Source organism: Phacochoerus africanus, chromosome 3 (genome assembly GCF_016906955.1).
Source record: "Phacochoerus africanus isolate WHEZ1 chromosome 3, ROS_Pafr_v1, whole genome shotgun sequence".
Lineage (NCBI taxonomy): Eukaryota > Metazoa > Chordata > Mammalia > Artiodactyla > Suidae > Phacochoerus > Phacochoerus africanus.
Window position 1 is genome coordinate 65,244,162 of NC_062546.1, and position 23,318 is coordinate 65,267,479.

A 23,318-nucleotide genomic window follows, 5' to 3' on the forward strand; every position below is an offset into this window, starting at 1 on the left:
CTCAGTGGGTTAAGGACCCAGCATTGCTGTGAGCTGTGATGTAGGTTGCTCAGATCTGGCGTTACTGTGGCTGTGGTGTAGGCCAGCGGCTACAGCTCTGATTGGACCCCTAGCCTGGGAACCTCCATATGCTGCAGGGATACAGCCCTTAAAAAAAAAAAAAAAACTCATATGCTACATGGGATTTTTTTTTTCAGGGTTTTTTTTTAAGGCATTGCTTGCTTTGATTCAAATGTAAAAGGTAATGTAAATTAATACAAACATTGGGAGGGTAATTCAGGAATTTCAATGTGCATACTCTTTGAACCAACAAAATTTTAGGGCCTTGTTCTGCAGGAATAGTGGCAAATGTGAACAATGATTTATGTACACATATGTTTAACTGTACATTGCTAGTTATGAGGTTATTGTTAGTTATGGAGGAAAGGCCAGAAAACATTTATGTTCACCAAAAGGAAGGTGGGTAAAATTTCAGGGAACCCTATGCAGGCATTAAAAACAATGAGATGCTTAGGTACATGATGTAAGATGCATAAAATATATTAATTGCATACCATAATATTTAACTGCAAAGTAGTATGTCAAGGCATATATCATACCAATAGGTATTCTTTTCGTATTTGTATTAACATTTCCGAAAAGATATGCACTAAATTGAAGAGGGTTGGATTAAGCATACAAAATAAAGGGACTTCCAACTTCTATGTATTACTTATATATCAATGGTACTATATTTTTTTATTTATTTATTTTTTTTGCTATTTCTTGGGCCGCTCCCTTGGCATATGGAGGTTCCCAGGCTAGGGGTCTAATCGGAGCTGTAGCCACCGGCCTACGCCAGAGCCACAGCAACGCGGGATCCAAGCCGCGTCTGCAACCTACACCACAGCTCACGGCAACGCCGGATCCTTAACCCACTGAGCAAGGGCAGGGACCGAACCCGCAACCTCATGGTTCCTAGTCAGATTCGTTAACCACTGCGCCGCGACGGGAACTCCTCAATGGTACTATCTTTTAAATGAAAGTATAGTTTCCTATATTACCCTTTCAACTAAACTTTAAGGATGAACATCTGCAACAACAAAGTTGATACAAAAACAGTAAGAGTTTGCTACCTAAATTTAGTTATATATGTTTAATTCAAAGCTATTAAGCCAAAATACTTACTTTGAGTTTTCATAAAATAACACCAGTGGTTTTGTTAAAGTTGCAAATATTTTTCGGATCATAGAAGGCAAAGAAATATGTCCAAGTACATTGGAAAGAATGCTGATGATTGAGTTGCCGATAATGAGGAGAGTATCACAATGTACTTCCTTGAGGCTCAGAGTGTGGAAAGAGTAGATCACTCTTACAATAAGTTTAAATAAAGAAGCCAATTTTCCCAGGGGCTCCTTCTTCTTTTTGGACCAATCTGAAGGTCTCTGTGGCGCTAAGATAAAAATGAATTTATTAAAAAATCAAGGGCTTTGAAAAGTGTTACTGTCCATCTTTATAATTTATATTTCTCAGTTATAAGATACATATGTCTAATACATGTGTTACTATAGAGTAGTACTCATAAATCTTAAAATGAAATATCCTTAGTGGATAAACATCACTACAACATTACTTCTAAAACAGAATCAGAGAAAAAGGGAAACTGTTTGCCAGATCTAGAATAAGAATTCCAGAAAAATGAGCCTATTTTCTCTAAGGAATTTTTGTTTTTGTTTTTTTGTCTTTTTACCACGTCTTGGGCCGCTCCCGCGGCATATGGAGGTTCCCAGGCTAGGGGTCGAATCAGAGCTGTAGCCACCGGCCTATACTAGAGCCACAGCAACACGGGATCCGAGCTGTGTCTGCAACCTACACCACAGCTCACGGCAATGCCGGATCCTTAACCCACTGAGCAAGGGCAGGGACCGGACCCGCAACCTCATGGTCCCTAGTCAAGATTCGTTAACCACTGAGCCACGACGGGAACTCCTAAGGAATTTTTAAATGCATTAAAAAAAAGTTTATTTTCTTTTCACGGCCACACCTGCAGCATGTGGAAGTTCACGGCCCAGGGGTTAAAATGGAGCCACAGCTGCAGGCCTACGCCACAGCCATAGCAACACCAGATCTAAGCCACATCTGCAACCTACACCACAGACTGTGGCAACACCAGATCCATAACCCACTGAGCAAGGCCAGGGATCAAACCTACATCCTCACAGACATCATGTCAGGTTCTTAACCTGCTGAGCCACGGGAACTCCATAATGCATTAAAATGTTTAATAGTCTCAGAATTTCAACAATTTGTAAAAAAGTACTAATTATACAAGACATGCTCCAATATTAAAATTTTAAAATCCACTTTAAAAATAAAGTAATTTCCCTTAGAAATTATTGCTTCCTGGCTCATCTATAGTACATTAAGCCTTAAAAATTAACACTGAACAAGTCAGAGAGATCCAAATCCTCTGAGAGAATACAGGAAAAAAAGACTAGAACTAAAGAAAAAGATGTATTTTTCCAACTTAGACTTCATCTCTCTCCAGGGGAAAACCCATCATATCTTGTCAAGAAAATTGTATTTTCTTGACCCACTTCCTAGAATAACAACAATTAAAAATGAAAAATAAACCAATGGGACATAGTTACACTTTAAAGTTTTTGCACAGTAAAGGAAACCATCAAAAAAAAAAAAAAAAATCGGAGTTCCCGTCGTGGCGCAGTGGTTAACGAATCCGACTAGGAACCATGAGGCTGCGGGTTCAGTCCCTGCCCTTGCTCAGTGGGTTAAGGATCTGGCGTTGCCGTGAGCTGTGGTGTAGGTTGCAGACGTGGCTCGGATCCCGAGTTGCTGTGGCTCTGGCGTAGGCCGGTGGCTACAGCTCCGATTAGACCCCTAGCCTGGGAACCTCCATATGCCAAGGGAGCGGCCCAAGAAATAGCAACAACAACAACAACAACAATAACAACAACAACAACAACAAAAGACAAAAAAAAAAATCCACAGAATAGGAGAAAATCTTTACAACAAGAGATTAATCTCCTAAATAAACAAACATCTCTTGGAGTTCTGTATCAAAAAAAAAAAAAAATCAAAACATGGGCAGAAGACTTAGACATTTCTCCAAAGAAGACTTACAGATGGCCAAAACAGATGAAAAGATGCTCAACATCACTCATTATGAGAGAAATGCAAATCAAGCCTACAAGGAGGTATCACCTCACACTAGTGAGAATGGCCATCATCAGAAAGTCTACAAACTAAATGCTGAAAAGGGTGTGGAAAGAGAACCATTCTACACTTTGGTGGGAACTTAAATCGGTAAACCACTATGGAGGACAGTATGGAAGTTTCTTAAAAAAACTAAATAGAGGAGTTCCCATCATGGCTTAGTGGTTAACGAACCTGACTAGCATCCATGAGGATGTGGGTTCAATCCCTGACCTTGCTCCGTGGGATGAAGATCTGGCATTGCCGTGAGCTGTGCTGTAGATCACAGATGCGGCTCAGATCTGATGTTGCTGGGGCTGTGGCATACGCTGGCAGCTGTAGCTCCCATTCAACCCCTAGCCTGGGAACTTCCATATGCCTCGGGTGAGGCCCTAAAAAACAAAAGAAAAAAACAAAAAACTAAATAAAGAACTACCATATGACCCAGCAATCCCACTCCTGGGCATATGTCCAGAGAAAACCACAATTTGAAATAATACATGTTGGAGTTCCCGTCGTGGCACAGTGGTTAATGAATCCGACTAGGAACCATGAGGTTGCGGGTTCGGTCCCTGCCCTTGCTCAGTGGGTTAAGGATCCGGCGTTGCGTGAGCTGTGGTGTAGGTTGCAGACGCGGCTCGGATCCTGCATTGCTGTGGCTCTGGCGTAGGCCGGTGGCTACAGCTCCGATTAGACCCCTAGCCTGGGAACCTCCATATGCCAAGGGAGCGGCCCAAAGAAATAGCAAAAAGACAAAAAAAAAAAAAGAAATAATACATGTACCCCAATGTTCACTGCAACATTATTTACAATAGCCAAGACATGGAAGCAACCTGAATGTCCATCAACAGAGAAATGGATAAAGAAGCTGTGGTACATATATACAATGGAATATTATTCCGCCATAAAAAAGAATGAAATAATGCCATTTGTAGCAAGGATGAACCTAGAGATTATCATACTGAGTAAAGTAAGTCACAGAAAGATAAATATCATATGGTATGACTTACATGTGGAATCTAATAAAAAATAATACAAAAGAACTTAATTAAAAAATAGAAACAAACACAGATTTCAAAACCAATCTTATAGCTACTATAAGTGAAAACTGTTGGAAGGAAGGGTTAGACCATGAATAACACATACACACTACTGTATAGAACAGATCATTAACAAGAACCTACTGTATAGCACAGAAAAATCTACTCAATAGTCAGTAATAACCTATATGGAATAAAAGAATGGATATATCTGTATGCACGACATAAACTTTGCCACAGACCTGAAACTAATACATTATAAATCAAACAAACTCCAATAAAAAAGTTCTCAAAGAATAATGGAAACATATGAAAAGGACACAGAGGTCAACCTGAACGTGAAATTATAATATTAATAAGTTATAAGCTATTGAATAATAGAAATCGACGCACATAAAAACAAAACAAATAGGGGACCAAAGAAACTATACCTTCCTTACATTAGGATTCACCTGCATCTGGAAGTGACTGGTGCTTTAACTCAAGGGTAATAGGATTTTTACATAGTCTCAAAGTATCTGACACAAGACATTAATTTATTGTAAGTATCTACTAATTTACTTTACAGTGGACAATCTGGCAGACACCATCTTCATCAAATAGTAAATGTTACATCACCAGTAATGGAACAATTTGACTTGTAGTCTGTTGACACACTGAAAAATCTACTGCGTTACTTCTATATTCCATGAAGAAATGAAATCTGAATCTAATCTTGAGGAAATATTGACAAACCTGGATTGAGACCCTCAAAAAAAAAAAAGGACTCTGCCTGTATTCTTTATTTTTAAATGTCATGAAAGACAAGACTTTGGAAAATGTTCCAGATCAAAGACTTGTCTACAACATACTCTGAAATGGTTCCAAGAGAAAAAAGTATAAAATGCATAAATGGGAGTGGGGTTAAAAATGATTGACAAATGCAATCAAATCAAACTGATAACTGAGGAATATGAGTAAAGGAAGTTTCCTGTTTGTGTGCAATTTTCCAATGTTTCTCTGAAACAAATTATTACAAAATAAAAGTTACCAAAAAACTCTGAAAATGATCCTGATGCATATTTGTGAATACTATTAACAATTTTCTTTCAACTATTTCTAAGTTTTGTTTCTTCTCCTCAACTTCTGCTGGCTGATTTTAGAAATCTCCCCTAGTTTCCATAAATTTAAACAGCAGGAACACCTCTTCCAAGACAAGGACTGAAGAATTTAAGTTATTTCTAAATATGGGTTTACAGATCATGGATAAAATGGATCCTCTATTATTTCTAGTTTTTCACAATAAAACAGGTAAAGTTATGCCAACATGAGGCTCATTATCTTGGCCTTATCAAACCTCAGTGGTTCAGAAAATAATCTGTTATCACTTGTTACATAATTTTTATAGTTAAGATATTTAGAGATAACTTTATTTTTCTGAGACAGGTAACCAGATTAAGTCTTGCTCAGCCTGAGAGAGGACTGAGATAATAAAAATTCAAGGACATTTTTATGATTTATCACTGTGGCATTAGGATGCTCTGACCTTTAATTTTCTTTAGGCATTTAACATGTTTCTCTATATTACTACTTAGTAAAAACATAAACACCAAAAAAGCCACAATCCTCCCTCAAAAAAGGCTCTAAAAACATTTTATGTTCTAGAAATCTTTATGCTAATTCATCAAAGACAGTCTTACTAAAGGAAAATTATGTTCCTAATCTTCAAACAACATTTTTCATTATTGGAAGCTTCTCTCTTACTGTATGAACATATATAATCACTGGTAGAAATATACAGTTTTAAAGAATCAATTAGTATATTAAAACAGCTCAGCACTTATTACTACATAACATAGAATTAACCAAGATATATAGTTTTAAAAATCGACAACTTGTCACAATTTCAATTGTCCAATTTTAAGTAAAATGGTTAAAAACTGAGTTAAACGTTTAGAATCATTTTAAATTTCTTGTAAAATCATAACCAGTTAACCACTGCAGTGATCTTTTATTCATTTTTAAAAAAAAACTTTTAAATTTTATTTTTATTTTTTCCATTATAGTTGGTTTACTGTGTCAATTTTCTACTGTACAGCAAAGTAACCCAGTCTCACACACACATTCTTTTTCTCACATTATCCTCCATCATGTTCTATCAGAAGTGACTAGATATAGTTCCCCATGCTATACAGCAAGATCTTCAATTTAATGTCAACTCAATGATTATTTCAATCTAGGCTACCAAATAAGATCATTTGAACAAATGTCAAAGATAACCCCTTGTACAGATGGAAGAAGTAAAATTATTTGTAATAGGCAATCTCTAAATGGGACAATATTTATATTTCTGTCTTACAAAAAGGAAGTAAAACTGTGTGTGTGTGTGTGTGTGTGTGTGTGTGTGTGTGAGAGAGAGAGAGAGAAAACACATAAAGAAGCAATGACAGCAAGCATGTGAGCTCCTAGCATAATAACTGACATGGTTATATAACATCAAAAGTAGACAAAATAAGGTGGGAAAAGTATCAGGATTTGCCCTGACCACAGTTCAGATGGCCGTGTTTACGAAATATTGGGTGAATAAGTAAAGATAAAATACTTACATTTGATTTTGGGCTGATATTTAATATTATATGGTGAAAAGTCGATGCAATCAACCATAACAGTAACAATATGAATGATCCTATCCAAGAATAACAAATTCTAGGAAGAAATAGTTACATATTACATTAGAACCTTTTAACTACTGGCATAGTCTATAAAAATTGTAAGCAAATACAGGGCTCCCATATATAACACGTAACAACACACATCACAATTTACATCATTTAGTACATTAAGTATATGGCTATGAATATCTCCCAGTTATCTGCTATGTGTCAAGTGCTATGCCTTGCTATGCCTTTTGTTTCTCAGTACTCAGGGAAAACAATTCAGCTTTAAAATGCCCAAAAAGCTCAGCATATGAACAAATAAATTGAGAATGAAAGTGCTACGTGCATAATCAGATTCTTTATCAAATTCAAAATTACAAAAGTGTTCACCAAACCCAAAGCAATAAATGGAAAAGTTGCTAAGCTCCCTCATACCCTTTCCTCTTCTCTCCTCAAATCCACTGAAATAAAAATAAATCCATAAAAAAGTATCAAAGCTTTTTCTGGAAAATTTGTTTAAAGTCAGGGGCAGAGACTGAAAACTGAACAAAGGAATCCCCAGCACAGTGAATCAAAGAACACCTCAAAAAAGCTTTCCTAGAAGAAACTGAGTAACAGGAGACAATGTGAAGGTTTTGGAAAAAAATCCAAATGGGTAATTCAAAGACTACTGTAAGGAGAGTTCCCTGGGAGACTAGAGGTTAGGACTTGGTGCTTTCATCACTGCAGCCTGGGTTCAATCCCTGGTCTGGGAGCTGAGAGCACACATCAAGCTGCTGCACACTGTGGCCAAAAAAAATTTTTTAAAGATCTATATACAAGACAGTTGCTCTTCCTTTATTCTCCATTAACTTTCACTTGTCAGATTAAGTGGACTAATTCACACCTCTGCCACCAAATACAAACTCCTCCAGTGGGGAATTAAGAGCCAGGAAGATGGAGGTACCCCAGTTAACCTATAAAAACCAAGTGGAATGTTCAGTCCAGATGATAAACAACACACTTGTTAAAGTTCCAGGTGCTTCCTTCTTGCTCACAATTATAAGGCAAAGCTTGCCTGAAACTATAACTTGCCGTCAAAGCCAGAAAAACAGTGGTTCCCTCCTGCGTTAGGAAACACATTCCAGCTACCAACATTGTTTAATATTAACCTTTGTTGACAAAGAAATTGTGCTGAGTACCATCAGAACTAATCCACAAGGAAAGAGCTAACAACAGAAACAGAAGAAAACTAATACCTCAAAGGTAGGAGGAAATCATATCTACTTAAAAACATTAAATGCAAAAATAAAGCTATTACAAAACACCTTAGCATTTAAACAGAAAAGGAATAGACATAGAAATATCAAGATCTCAGAAAACAGTATCAAAAATAAAGCAAAACACAAACAGAAACAAAAGGGACACAGAAGACACCTGAAGATCTAAAAACCAGCTAAAACAATACTCAAAAAGATCAAGGAGACCACCAAAGCAAGGCACTTTTCCTGAGATAAAGGCATAGCTCTTGAGACTGAAAATGTGTATAAAATGCTTAAACGAATATTTTAAAAATACCTCAAGACAGGAGTTCCCGTTGTGGCTCAGTGGTTAAGGAATGTGACTAGGAACCATGAGGTTGCGGGTTCGATCCCTGGCCTTGCTCAGTGGATTAAGGATCCGGTGTTGCCGTGAGCTGTGGTGTAGGTTGGCAGCCATAGCTCCGATTAGACCCCTAGCCTGGGAACCTCCATATGCTGCAGGAGCGGCCCCAGAAATGGCAAAAAGACAAAAAACATACAAACAAACAAAACCTCAAGACACACCCTGGTGAAATGTCTAAATTTCAAAGAGCAAAACTAAACTTTACAAACTAAAAAAAAATGTTGGAGTTCCCATTGTGGCGCATTGGTAACAAACACAACTAGTATCCACGAGAATGCGGGTTTGATCTCTGGCCTTGCTCAGTGGGAAAGTATACGGCATTGCCATGAGCTGTGGTATAGGTGGCAGATGGGGCCTGGATCCTATGTGGCTGTGGCTGTGACCAGGCAGCTGCAGCTCCAATTTGATTACTAGTCTGGGAACTCATATATGCTTTATGTGTGGCTCTAAAAAGCAAAAAAAAAAAAAATTAATAAGGAAGAAGAAAAAAACTGGCACCAAACAATGCACTTGCAACAGTGACAGTAATAAAAAAATAGTAGCTTTAGATGCATATTTTGTAGAAAAAAAAATTTACCATGGAAACTAGAACAAATGAACATCTTTACTTCAAAATTTTGATAAAAATTTTCTAGAACCTAAAATTATAACCAGTTAGTTGATTAAATATGTGACAAGGAGATATCAGTGATAACATAACACCTCCACAAAACAAAATCAGGACACTAAAGAACTCCAATCTCACTAATGAAGACACATGGAAAGATCCTTAACCTTAAAACACTTATCTGCAATGTTTTAAAAGAATTTTACTATAACCAAGAATATCTCAAGGACACAAGACTGGTTTAATACACAGAAATGCACATTAGCAACAGCTTTTATATATCCCAGCAGCAGCCAAGTAAGCAAGGGGCATAAAAACTGAAAAACAGCTTTAAAACTTCCCAAAGCAAGGAAGCTTGGTTAAGTTTAGAACTAAACAAATATTTCTAAATGGAAAAAACTCAGTTATAAAGATGTAAATTAATTAAGAATTCCAAACTAACCTATGAATTCAACATAACCAAAAAATGCCAAGCAAAATCTCAATAGGTATTTTATAAAACTTGACAGATTCTAAATTTCTTCCAAAAGACAATAGAGATATAAGCCTACCCAAGACAGTATTTTAAAAGTGAAAACTATGGATCAAGTTTCTCCTTAACAATAATAAAAGGATTCAACAAATTCACTGTCCATGTGCCAGATAAAAGCCAAGGATATATGTTAACAGGACAGAACAGGAGTTCCTGTAGTGGCTCAGAGGTTAATGAACCTAACTAGCATTCATGGGGATGCGGGTTCAATCCCTGGCCTCGCTCAGTGGTTTAAGGATCCAGCACTGCCGTGAGCTGTGGTGCAGGTTGCAGACTCAGCTTGGATCTGGCGTTGCTATGGCTCTGGCATAGGCTGGCGGCTACAGCTCCGATTAGACCCCTAGCCTGGGAATCTCCATAAGCCATAGGTACAGCCCTCAAAAAGACAAAGGACAAAAAAACAAAAGAAAACAAATAAACAAAAAAACCAAGACTGGAGTTTAGGTGAAAAAATATAATGAAGTATACAAATGATTTTGAGATACATGCCAAAAAAGAAATAACAAGGCGCTTAGTATAGAAGGAAGCACAAGCCCTGTGGGCAGTCCTAAGCTTCAGATCTCTATACCAAATTTGACAAAAAGCTACATTAAGTGTTACAAGAAGAATGACAAGATGTGATTTACACTTTTAAAGTCTGACAAATACTGCAGTGTCAATGTATGGTAATCAGAATTATGGCAATATTTTTAAACATTATATTAATACTAAAATAATATAGCAAATATTAGAAATGCATTTTAAAAATGTGAAAAGATGAATTTCTAGCCCTTGATAGAAAACTCTACTCTTCTCAGCAGGGATAACCACTATCAAGAGCTAGAAACCTTATCTTTTCCAATGAAGAAAAAAACAAACCAACATGCTTCAGAGTATTAAATACAATAAATTTCAACTGGCAAGAAGAGAACACTGCACAAAAGAATACTGAACAAAGTATATACTGAGTTATCTGTAACTTATGGATAAATACAAAGAAAGAGGTCTTGATCAGAATGATAAATACCAAACTATTGACAGTAGTTGCTCTTTCTATAGAGTAAGGGAAAGGAGTAAATTAGGGACCTACATTTTTAAATCTGCAAACTTTCAAAGGATTGACTTTAAAAATCTAGTAGATATGATAAAGCAAGGTCCTTGTACTGTTAAGCTAGAATGGCACAGGATCAAGAAGGTAAACAAGAGAGTAGTAAAAACATATCACTGTTAATGGTCCTGACACATAAATCTTAAAAGCCCAAAGACACAAAACTATTTCGCAAAGCTGTTACTTGTTTTATATTAACTTCATTACTTATAAACTAAAAGCATTAGTAAATGATAGTTGATAAATGTTCTCTATTTACTTGAAAAGAATCCTTTAAATGCGAAAAAGGTCAGTATCAGGATAAACTCACTGAAAGGCCTTCATCTTCCAAACTGGACATTATCTTAGAAGAAAGTTCCTCACAGCACAAATTCTCTTCTGCAGTTGCCACCAAAGCTGCACAGCGAGCAAATGCTCTATATAATTCTGACCAAGTTTTAAGTAAGGTCTTCATGGTGGCCTAATAACAAAAAAGAAATTTAGACAATGTCTATCTATTCATCAAACACCTACTAAAGTACATCTTTAACATCTTAAAAACATAACATTTAGTGTCCAAAAGAGACTAGCATAGGGTAATGAGTTTGCCCACCCCCATGAGCTCTAATTAAAGAACTGTAACGCCACAACACTAGTAATTATCAAATATCGAGAGGAACTAACTTTTCTCTTCCTTTACCACTTTGTTTTGCCCCTTAGTAAATATCCTAAAGAAATCTTGTTTTAAGAAAAATTAATGTAGGACTTCATTAAAACAGATGACATAGTATTTTCAGAAAAATACAAATTTCTCAAGCAAAAATTTTCCTTACCACTGGAATTTTTTGTGCTGAAAAAATATGGTTTATTGGTAAGGTCAATGCACCATAGATGGCACTAAAATTATGTTCTAAGGCATCACCTTGATTCACTTCATTGGTCTGAAACAAGAAAAATAATGAAGTTAGACAAATTACCATCTACTTTGAGCCCAAGTATTAACATCCTGCTGGTAAGTAAAACTGTGTCCCTAATATGTTGAGATGTGCAACAGATGGTCAACTTCTAACCTTTGCAACCTTTGGAAATAGGGTCTTTGCAGATGTAATCATGTAAAAATGAAGCCATGTCAGTTTAGTGTAGGCCCTGATCCAATAACTGGCATCCTTAAAAGAAAGGGGGAAGTTGGATAGACAGAGAAGATACTTGGAAGAATGCCATGTGAAGGTGGACTCTGAGACTAATGTGATATAGCCACAAGCTAAACAAGAATTGCCAGAAGCTAAGCTCCAGAAGAAACCAATCCTGCCAACACCTTTACTTTGAAATTCTGGCCTCAAGAGCTAGAAAAGAATAAATTCCTGTTGTTTTAAGCCACCAGTTCATGGTAATTTATAGCAACACTGGGAAACAATGTACTGTGTTCTAAGTCCTAAAAAAGAATCCCAGAGGTGACTCCAAAATCTTCCACTACACCCAGAAGGTAATCACCAATGTGACTCGACCATAGGAATATACAGTCTAGTCAAGATGCCATTTTATTTTCCACAGTACAAATACTGAAAGAATCCAGTATATAAACAGGAGAATTTGTATATATTAAATGTGAGCCTTGCGGCTTTCTAATCACTACTGGAGAAAACATAGTTTAGTCCCTACTAAGTTACTTTCCTGAACAGTAAGGCAGAAATATGAAGAGAAATCAACTAATCTAAAAAGTAGAAGAATTCCCTGGTGGCCTCAACTCCAGTGCTGTCACTGCTGTGGCAGGGGTTTGATCCTTGATTTGGGAACCTCAGTGTGCCGCAGCCGTAGCCCCCCCCAAAAAAGTAAAAAGTTAACCAATCCCACAGAAAAAATACTTAATACTTTCCATCCAAATACAAACTTTTACTCACATACCTTTGTGCTTTAATGGGGGGGGGGGAAATATTACTTAAATTTGGGGGGAAATCTGTAGCTGACATATCATACCTGATTAATCAATTCGGTTAATGGGGTGACTATAATACTCCACATTCTCCAAAGATGCTCCTTGTTTTCCAACTGCTTTGCATTTTGGTTAATAACATTTAAGACAGAGTCACTGAAAGCTAGTGGTGAAGTTGGACCAGAAAGAACACAACCTACAAGAGTTTCCAGGCCGAGAAAAAACCTGTAGAGAAAGTTTGAATTATGCGTTAATCGTTCTTCTGTGTAATGGTTCATTACATCCATCAGCTAACAAACTTTCCAAGATAAACAACATAAAGAATAGTTTGTTTAAAATTACCTTTCATCTTCTACACCACATTCCAGATTATTATTGAAAATTAACTGAATTAAGAACAAAGCAGGAGTTCCCTGAAGAAAGATGAGAGACTGCAGTGAATCTTCCTGTTCTATTTGTTTTCTACAATTAATTACGTAAAATAGGAACCTTTTAGGTTAGAGAAATTTAACTTTTGATATTACCTAGGATATAACAAAAAATGATAGTAAACATATTTCCACAAACTACATGTAAAAATTAAGCTCTTCATATTTTAATCCTGTTGCATCTATACATAAGCAATAGAAGAATAGTGAGAGATTCCAGATATAAAAGAAATTAACTTAAAATTTGGTGGAATAATACCTACATCCTGCAGATATTACTTATATTTCACCATAATTAAGCCAACACTACTAAGCTTCCAAAATTTATAACAACACTAACCAGCACTATTATATAAAAGCAAAATTATATAAACAGGAAAAACTTCCCCTCCTTGAACCCTTTGTTTAATCCAGGAATATAGTTCCATTAATAGTGCAATATTTAATTCTTTGCATTAATCTATCACAGGCCTATCTCCTTGTGCTTTATAGATACTGACTGCATTTTTCACATACTGAAGATCTATGGCAATCTTTTGCCAAACAAATCTATTGGCACTACTCTTCTAACAGCATATGTTAACTTCATGTGTCATATTTGTCACAGTTCTCACAATTTTTCAAACTTATTGTGTTCTGACTGCTCTATCAACTAGCCATTCCCCTGTCTCTCTTTCCCCTGGCCTCCCCATTCCTTAAGACCCAACAATACTGAAATTAGACTATTAGACTACTTAATAATAAACCCTACCAAAGTCTCTAAATGTTTAAGTGTAAGGAAAAGTTGCACATCTCTCAATCAAAAGCTAGAAATGATTGAGCTTAATAGGGAAGGTACATCAAGTCAAAAAAGGCCAAAAGCTAGGCTTCTTGCACCAAAGAGTTAGCAAAGTCATGAATGCAAAGGAAAGGTTATTAAAAGGAAATTATAAGTGCTACTTCAGTGAACACAAGAACAACAGAAAAAGCAAAACAGCCTTACTGCTGACATGGAGAAAGTTTTAGTGGTCTGGATGGATGGAAGATTAAACCAGCAACGAATCCCCTCAAGCCAAAGTCTAATGCACAGCAGAGTGCTCTTTTCAATTCTATGAAGCTGAGAGGTGAGGAAGCTGCAGATGTCTGAAGCTAACTTAGGCTAATTCATAAAGTTTAAGGAAAAAAGCCTTCCCCACAACACTGAAGTAGAAGGTGAAGCAGCAAGTGCTAATGTAGAAGATGCAGTAAGTTATCCTGAAAATCCAGCTAATTAATTAATGATCGTAGTTATCCTAAACAAGAGATTTTCCCATCTGTTCATGAAACAGCCTTATACTGGAAGAAGCCATCTAGGACCTACAAAGCTAGAGAGGTAAAGTCAACATCTGCTTCAAAGCTTGAAATGACAGGCTGCCTTTTATTACAGGCTAATGTAGCTGTTGACTTTGAAGCCAATGCTCATTTACTCTTCTGAAAATCCTAGGGCCGTTAAGAATTATGCCATTCCACTCTGCCTGTGTTCTATAAATGGAACAAACCCTGGATGACAGCCCCTCTGTTAACAACATGGTTACTGACTAATTTCAAGCCACTGTTGAGACCTACTGTTCAGAGAAAAAAAAATTCTTTCAAAACTTTATTCCTCATTGACAATGCACCTGGACACCCAGGAGCTCTGATGAAAATGTACAATGAGATTAATGTTTTTTTCAGGCCTGCTACCACAAAATCTATTATGTAGCCCATAGATCAAGGAGTAATTTTAACTTTCAAGTCTTTCTAGGAAATAATACATCCTGGGGAGTTCCTGCTGTGGCACAGCAGGTTAAGGATCAGGCATTGTCACTGCAGTGACTCAGGTTTGATCCCTGGCCTGAGATCTTCTGCATGCTGTAGATGGGACCCTCCCAAAAACACCAAATACATTTTGTAAGGTTATAGCTGCCACAAAGAGTAATTCCTCTGATGGATCTGAGTAGAACAAATTGACAAGTTTACAGAAAGGATTTATCACCCTAGATGCCATGAAGAACATTCATGATTCATGCGTCAAGGTCAAAGTATCAACAAAAACACAGAGTTTGGAAGAAGTTGATTCCAACTCTCCTGAATGATTTAGAGGGGTTCAAGACTTCAGTGGAGGAAATAATTACAGATATGGTAGAAACAGCAAAAACTAAAATCAGAAGTGGAACCTCAAGATGTGACTGAATTGCTTCAATCTTACAAAACTTTCAACAAATGTGGATTTGTTTTCTCCTGGTTGAGCAAAGAAAGTGGTTTCTTAAAATGGAATCCACTGAAGTTACTTTGAAGCTGAAATGATAAAAGGACTTAGAATATTGCATAAACTTAGTGGATAAAACAGAGTTTGAAAGGATTAACTCCAGGTTTGAAAGTTCTACTGTGGGTAAAATGCTACAGAACAGCATTACATGTTACAGAGAGATTGTGAAAAGAAGAATTAATCTTGGTAAACTTCACTGTTGCCTTATTTTAAATACCACAGCCACCCCAACCTTCAGCAATCACCACCATGATCAAGAGAACAGCCATCAACATGGAGGCAAGACTTTCCAGCAATGAAGATTATGACTCAGTGAAGGTCAGAAGATAGGTAGTAGGTCTTTAGCAATAAGTACTTTAAAATTTTTGTTTGTTTTTAGGGCCACACCCATGGCATATGGAGGTTCCCAGACTAGAGGTCAAAACAGAGCTGCAGCTGCTGTCCTAAGCCACAGCCACAGCAACGTCAGATCAGAGCTGCACCTGTGACCTATTCCACAGCTCACAGCAACACTGGATCCCTAACCCACTGAGCAAGGCTAGAGATCAAAACCACATCCTCATGGATACTAGCAGGGTTCATTACTGCTGAGCCACGACGGGACCTCCAAGTACTTTTAAATTATGTAAATTTTTTAAAGAGATAATCTATTTATTCACACTTAATAGACTATAGTATGTTGTAAACATAACTTTTATATGCACTGGGGAACCAAAAATTTCATGTGACTTGCTTTAGTGTGCTCTTATTCACCTTGCAATAGTCTGGAACCAAACCTGCAGTGTTTCTGAGGAATGACTATATTTTGTCTATCATTTTTTCCCTTTAACATAACCAACATATTCAAATTCGGTTCCCTCGGAACTTTGTAATTTGTTAAGTTGCGCTACTTAAAAAAAAAGAAAATCTATGGATCTTTTAATTAGCTAATTTAAATTACATCATTACATTTAAGATACTTGCATTAAGAATATCCATATTAGCAACCTGATATGCTGGAGAACCTAATACTTTCTGAGGAAGTCCTTTAATTGTAATTTCCATGAGGACCTAAGAAAGATAAAAAGGTTTTACTGTACATTAGCCACATAAGTTATACCTTACTTAGTAAAAATCTAATAGTGTTAATTATATTTTTGCTCATTCATAAATGTAAATACATTCTCATTAATTTAAAAAGAAATATAAAAAATAAAATGACAAAGTCCTTTCTTATATCCAAGGATACAATGCTATCAGTTTGGAGTTTATCTTCCAAATATTTAACTTCACATAGAACTTCCTCTCCTGGCTATCATAAATCTATTCTTTTACACTAGTTAATACAAGAGTTGATGGTATTATATTGTGAGATACTCTGGAACTGACATTCTTCATCTGTTATAGTTTTCACATCAGTCTATACAGACCAATTTTTAACTAATACATGAATGTATAGTTAATTCAAACTGTAATAAATTATGTACTTGCTAGTGCCAGAAGTAAATATTTCAAAGGACTGCTAACTAGAAGATACCTCTCAAATATGACAGCCCACAAAACTGCCATTCAAAAATATTACTATATTGGTATTAACCTGAACTATATAACCTAAGTGACACGACAAAACTTGTTAGTGAAAATATGCTTTCACATATTCTCATTTGAAGCAAATACTAATGGTAATAATAATTAGTATTTGTTGACTCATTTGTTTCCTTGTAGTGCTCGGCATTTATTAACTTAATTACAAACTACTACTGCTTATCTTCTTAAGACAGGCAAGAGCGTAGATAAAGTACTCAAGTTCACTCAGTTAACAGCTGGACTGAGGTTCAACCTAGTCTGGACCTTAGCTCCTTGCTATTATTAACTATGCTCACTGCCACGTAGATATCTTTGTCACAGCATATAAAGGAAACACAATTTATACAAGGGTATGGTTAGTTCCATCTGCAGCTTACTTGGGGAGACTCGCTATTACAAAAAAGTATATCCAATTCACTTTTTCCTTCCCTATGTATATGCATATATATACTTGTGTGTGTATATACACACATATATTTACACTTTTTTTTTTTTTGCTTTTTTAGAGCCACACCCGCAGTATATGGAAGTTCCCTGACTAGGGGTCGAATTGGAGCTACAGCTGCCAGCCTACACCACAGCCACAGCAACGTGGGATCCAAGCATCCACGACCTACACCAAAGATCACGGCATTGCTGGATCTTCAACCCACTGAGGGAGGCCACGGATCCAAACCTGCATCCTCATGGATACTAGTCAGATTCATTTCCACTGTACCACAACAGGAACTCCCTGTAAAATGTATCTTAAAAACAAAAGCTCTGAAAGATTACCAGATTTTTCTGTTTTTAATGTACAAACCAACAATCAGTGGACCTCAGGATTCTTGTCATTAGTGTTCACTTGAGTTTCTTCAATTCAGGTTTCATGCCCTATATCCCATTTTCTCTGTATAATCTATTCTTATCACACTGGAAGACTTACAGTTGTCATTGCTGTCATTTACTTTATTAAGAAGGTTTAAAATGACTCTAAAGTCAATGGAATAGCATTTATTACAGGGCTAAATTGCTGATAAATACCTGATATAAAATGCCTTCCCAAATCCTGATCTGTGCCAGTATCCTCAATATAAAATTCAATTTCAAAAGACGGTTTTAAAATTCCAGCATATATATATTATACTTACCAGCATTTTTGATACAGGAAATACTTCTGACTTCACTATACTTTCTAGAGATTTCAATAAGAGGGTCAAAACTTCAGAACCTGGCCTCTCTTTTCTGTTACCTATCAAAAAGCAAAAGGAAGGGTGTTGTTCTAAATATTTAAGATTTTTAGGGATAACAATATATACTTAGAGAGCTATTTAAAAAGCGGTTTTAATTAAATCAACAAAGTATTTCGCTTAAAAGCAAAGTCTGAAATATATGATACTTCAAAAATTCATTTTAAAATAAATTTTACATCTGAAAACCAAAGAATTCGTGAGTGCTACGAAAATCTTTTGATCATTATAGTGCTTACCTGATTCAACAACTGACTTCACCAAGCTAATTAGCTCTTTCCAAATAGCACCAATAACTGCATCTGTCAAACAAAATGTAATTCAGAACTAAGCAAAAAGGCTACAAAGGCTTTTTACTACAAAGGCTCTCCCTTTCATCTGTATAACTACAGAAATAAATTGAACAATTTAAAATATAATTCTGCTTATAACAGTCAACTTGTAACCCAGTTATATACCTAATCTTCTCATTTTTGTTTAAAGAAAGGTTTTTTCAAAAGGACTATAACCTACTAAGGGTAATTCTTATTTTCCATCAAAACATCATCTGTATTGAATACCTCTCATTTCTGAGGCAACGAAAAACAATGAAAGATACAAGATACCTGAAGACCACTAGAATTTTTCAGCCAGTTAATATTTGATAAGACCATAAAACATATGACTTTATATGTAGGTGTGGCATCAACTATGACTCCCAGATTTGAATCATAGCTCCATCATTTACTATGTAATTTTACACAAGTTATTTACTTCTCTATACAACACAATCCCTCATCTGCAAAATGGGCTAACACAAAGGTTGCTGTGAGAATTAATAAATTATATGTAAACTGTTGCAGCATAATCAGGACAAAGGTGGCACTATATAAATATTATTTCCTTTTTCTTTTAAACACAGGTTCAACTGGAAAAAAAAAATCTTCTCTCAATATTTACCAGAAGCATCTTTCCCAACTGCAACAAAACTATCATGAACAGCGGTGATAAGTGTATTAGCATGTTTGGAAAAAAAAGAAGAGCTGCTGATTAATGGATGTTCAAGTGGCTCTGAAAGAGAAAAAAGACAATTATGCAAAACCAAACTGTAAGAAATAAATTTCTAAATATAAAACTGATGTTTTCTATTAAAAATGTTTCATTTTATTTCGCATATAGTTATAGAACATTTTGGCGGAGAAAATATCTCTTCTCTCCAATACACATTGTTCTGAACTTTCTGAATAACTGAAATTATGTTTAAAACAAATAAATACCTAAGCTCAGTATAAGTTTGTTTTGCTTAGCAAAACTCAAGGCTTCTGGACCTAATAAAAAATGAAGCAACATTTCAAGTCCCAAAAGTTGAATAGAGGGGATCGTGGCCATTCCACCAAAATTCGAACTCAAATTCATCCGAGGAGTTACAGGAGAAGCACCTTTAAAAAAAATCAAACAAAAAAGATAAGTCATGTAAGGTTCAGTTACGCAAATGGATATACTTTACTTTATTTCAATGAAATATACTTTTAAAAGTAAATAATTTGTCTTTCAAATAAAATTTGAAGAGTTTTTGTTTAAAGCACACAATAGGAGTTCTCTTGTGGCACATCAGGTTAAGGATCCAGTCTTGTCACTGCAGCAGCTCAGGATGCTGCAGGGTGAGGGTTCTATTCCTGGCCTGGGAACTTCCATATGCCACAGGTGCAGCTAAAAAATACACCCCCTCCCAACACAGTTCCTAATTACTAATCTTACTAGGTTAAGAACAAATATTAATGCTACACACCATTTAAATGAAGATAATTCTCAGGCATTAATCCATAACTTAAAATTTTCCTAAAAGTTAAATATAAAAATCTGACTCAGAATGGTTAACATAAAATAGTAATAGCAATCTTCTTTCATCAATATACGCATTACATATACCACATTTCTTACATCAGTTAAGATTTTTTTGGGGGGGTCGAAACAGCTACAGCTACCAGCCACAGCTCACAACACCGGATCCTTAACCCCCTGAGAGGGCCCAGGGATTAAAACCGCATCTCATCCTCATGGACACCAGTCAGGTTCATCACTGCTGAGTCGCAATGGGAACTCAAAGATGTTATTCTTAATAACAGCTCTAAGATTCTAATTCTGAAAAAAAGGTAAGGGCCTATAATGCACTTCACTTAATATAGCAGACAAAGGTTGACCTTTCCTACTATGACAACCTCAGTTACAACAGTAAACACTAACAATACAGAAAATAATCAAAACAATTTTGTGATAAGGGAGTCAAAATTAGAACTACTTCCTGTTTCATTTTATGTAAATAACACTGAACAAAGACTCCATTCAAAGCCTTTTAAAAAAAAAACCCAAATGGGTCTACCACTTACCTTTGTGTACAGGAGTCATAGGATTTAAACCTGGAGAAGTAGCTACACGAGATGAACTGCCTTGAGGTGAAGCATTAGAATCGATGCTTATTGTGCTTTGAATCAGAGGCACACAAACCTATTGGGGTTAAAAAAGAGAAGGGAAGAAACTCTATCTGTAAACTACATGACTGTCATACTTTTTATTGGCTTTTTTGATGCAAAGGCTAAAAGTAAAGTTTGGAAAAGCGAAATTTTTATTAGAACTATATTTGACCTAAATATGTACTATCTATAAATTTCAACTCTAAATTTTCTTTTGCAAATAGCTCTGCATGAGTTTTAATGCTATTGGTAGGCTATTTCAAGCTTTTTAAAAAACACCTTAAGTTAGCTCATTTCTAAGATCATTTTAACACCTGTCAAATCCAGCCAATGAGTAGTTATGTCAATGAATGGGTGGAACAATCAGATAAGATTAGTCTACTAAGACTTTACAATGGTAGAATTTGGAAAAATTATGATCCCAATTACCTTATAATCAGTGTCCAATTTTAATCAGTTCTTGCTCTATCAAGTTTAAAAACTTACTGAACCTGTTAAAAAATTCAAGTATATTTTTAAGTCCCCCTTTTCCAAGAACACACTCAATGCTATGAAGTTATTTATGCAGACTAGAAGACTACAGATCCAAAAGTAAAATGTACTCCAAATTCCAAGATAAGCAATAAAGAAATGAAAAAGAGTTTCTGTTATGACTCAGCAGGTTAAGGACCTAATAAATGTCAACTGTGAGGATGTGAGTTCAATCCCTAGCCTCACTAAGTGGGTTAAGGATCTGGGGTAGCCGTGAGCTGTGACAGCTCAGATCTGGTGTTGCCGTGGCTGTGGCAAAGGCCCCAGCTGCAGCTCTGATTTGACCCCTAGCCTGGAAACTTTGAAATGCCACAGGTGCAACTACAGAAAGAAAAAAGAAATGAAAAGGGTAAAAGAACTGATAAACAAATCAGCAAAGTAGCAGGATATAAGATTAACATACAGAAATTTGCTGCACTTCTCTACACTAACAATGAAACATCAAAATGGGAAAGTAAAAAAAACAAAACTCTTTTAAAATCACATCAAAAAATTATAATACTTTAGAATTAACCTGACCAAAGAAGTGAAGGACTTACATCTGAGAACCATAAAACAAATAATCAACTGAAGATGATTCAATGAAATGGAAATATATCCCATCTTCTTAAATTGGAAGAATTAATATTGTTAAAACGGTCACTCTACCCAAAGCAATCTACAGATTTAATATGATTTCTATCAAATTACACATGACATTTTACATAGAACTAGAAAAAAAAATTCCAAAATTTATATGGAACAACAAAAGACCTGAACTGCCAAAGCAATAGGGAGGAAATAGAACAAAGCTGGAGGCATAACCTTCCTACTAGACTTCAGACAATTACAAACCAACAGTAATCAGAACAGTGTGGTATGGCACAAAAACAGACACATAGATCATTGGAAGAGAAGAGATAGATAGCCCAGAAACATACACACACTTAGGGCCAATTAATCTTTGATAAAGGAGGCAAGAATATGCAATGGAGAAAAGACAGTCTCTTTAGCAAGTGGTGTTGGCAAAGTTGGACAGCAGCATGTAAATTATCAAGTTAGAAAACCCCCCACACACTATACACAAATGGCTTAAAGACAAACATAAAACATGACACCATAAAACTTCTAGAAGAGATCACAGGCAAAACATTCAGACATCAATTGTACCAATATTTTCTTAGGTCAGTCTCCCAAAGCAACAGAAATAAAAGCAAAAATAAACAAATGGGACTTAGTGAAACTTAAAAGCTTTTGCAAAGCAAACCATAAAAACAAAATGACAGGAGTTCCCGTCGTGGCGCAGTGGTTAACGAACCCGACTAGGAACCATGAGGTTTCGGGTTTGGTCCCTGCCCTTGCTCAGTGGGTTAACGATCCGGCGTTGCCGTGAGCTGTGGTGTAGGTTGCAGACGCGGCTCGGATCCCGCGTTGCTGTGGCTCTGGTGTAGGCCGGTGGCTACAGCTCCGATTCGACCCCTAGCCTGGGAACCTCCATATGCCAAGGGAGCGGCCCAAAGAAATAGCAAAAAGACAAAAAAACAAAAAACAAACAAAAAATGAAATGACAATATATAATATGGACTGGAAGAAAATATTTGCATTGTGATTGACAAGGGCTTAATTTCTAACATACACAAACAGAACTCAGTAACAAACAAACAACCCGAATGAAAAATGGACAGATGACCTAAACAGGCATTTCTCCAAAGACAACACACAGATACCCAACAAGCATGTGAAAAAATGTTCGTCACTAATTATCAGAAAATTGAAAATCAAAACCACAATGAGACATCACCTCATGCTAGTTGGAACAGTCATCAAAATAAATGCCAGAGATGGTGTGGAGAAAAGGGAGCCCTCCTACACTGTCGGTGGAAATCTAAGTTGGTGAAGCCCCTATGGAAAACAGTATGGAGGCTCCTCAAAACACTAAATAAGATCTATCATATAATCCAGTTATCCTGCTCCTGGGCATACAGCTGGACAAAACTTTCCTTGAAAAAGACACATGCATCCTGTATGCTCATTGCAGAACTATTCCTAATAGCCAAGAAATGGAAGCAACCTAAACATCCATCGACAGATGAATGGATAAAGATGTAAGGTGTACACATACATGCACGTGTGTGTGCACGCGCGCACACACACAATGGAATGCTACTCAGCCATAAGAATGAAATACTGCCATTTGCAGCAACATGGATGGACCAAGAGAT

At 36.3% G+C, this 23,318-nt stretch overlaps 1 protein-coding gene across 7 annotated transcripts in view; it reads right to left on the reverse strand.

The window, feature by feature from the left end:
- Positions 1–23,318, reverse strand: part of RIF1 (replication timing regulatory factor 1) — a 58,077-nt gene that overhangs the window by 17,786 nt on the left and 16,973 nt on the right. For 6 of the 7 annotated variants that reach the window (XR_007133940.1, XR_007133939.1, XM_047771948.1 and 3 more), the window contains 12 exons: positions 20,503–20,620; positions 19,393–19,554; positions 19,076–19,186; positions 18,376–18,438; positions 18,038–18,138; positions 16,305–16,391; positions 12,990–13,060; positions 12,692–12,872; positions 11,551–11,658; positions 11,049–11,198; positions 6,818–6,917; positions 1,168–1,432 (listed from right to left, as the gene is read on the reverse strand). Coding sequence is in view for 5 of the 7 variants with exons in the window: in XM_047771948.1 (XP_047627904.1) it covers positions 1,168–1,432; positions 6,818–6,917; positions 11,049–11,198; positions 11,551–11,658; positions 12,692–12,872; positions 12,990–13,060; positions 16,305–16,391; positions 18,038–18,138; positions 18,376–18,438; positions 19,076–19,186; positions 19,393–19,554; positions 20,503–20,620 (1,517 nt within the window). In the remaining 2 variants the exon portion in view is untranslated. The remainder of the gene's footprint in view (positions 1–1,167; positions 1,433–6,817; positions 6,918–11,048; positions 11,199–11,550; positions 11,659–12,691; positions 12,873–12,989; positions 13,061–16,304; positions 16,392–18,037; positions 18,139–18,375; positions 18,439–19,075; positions 19,187–19,392; positions 19,555–20,502; positions 20,621–23,318) is intronic. The other variant, XM_047771949.1, reaches the window with a different exon arrangement.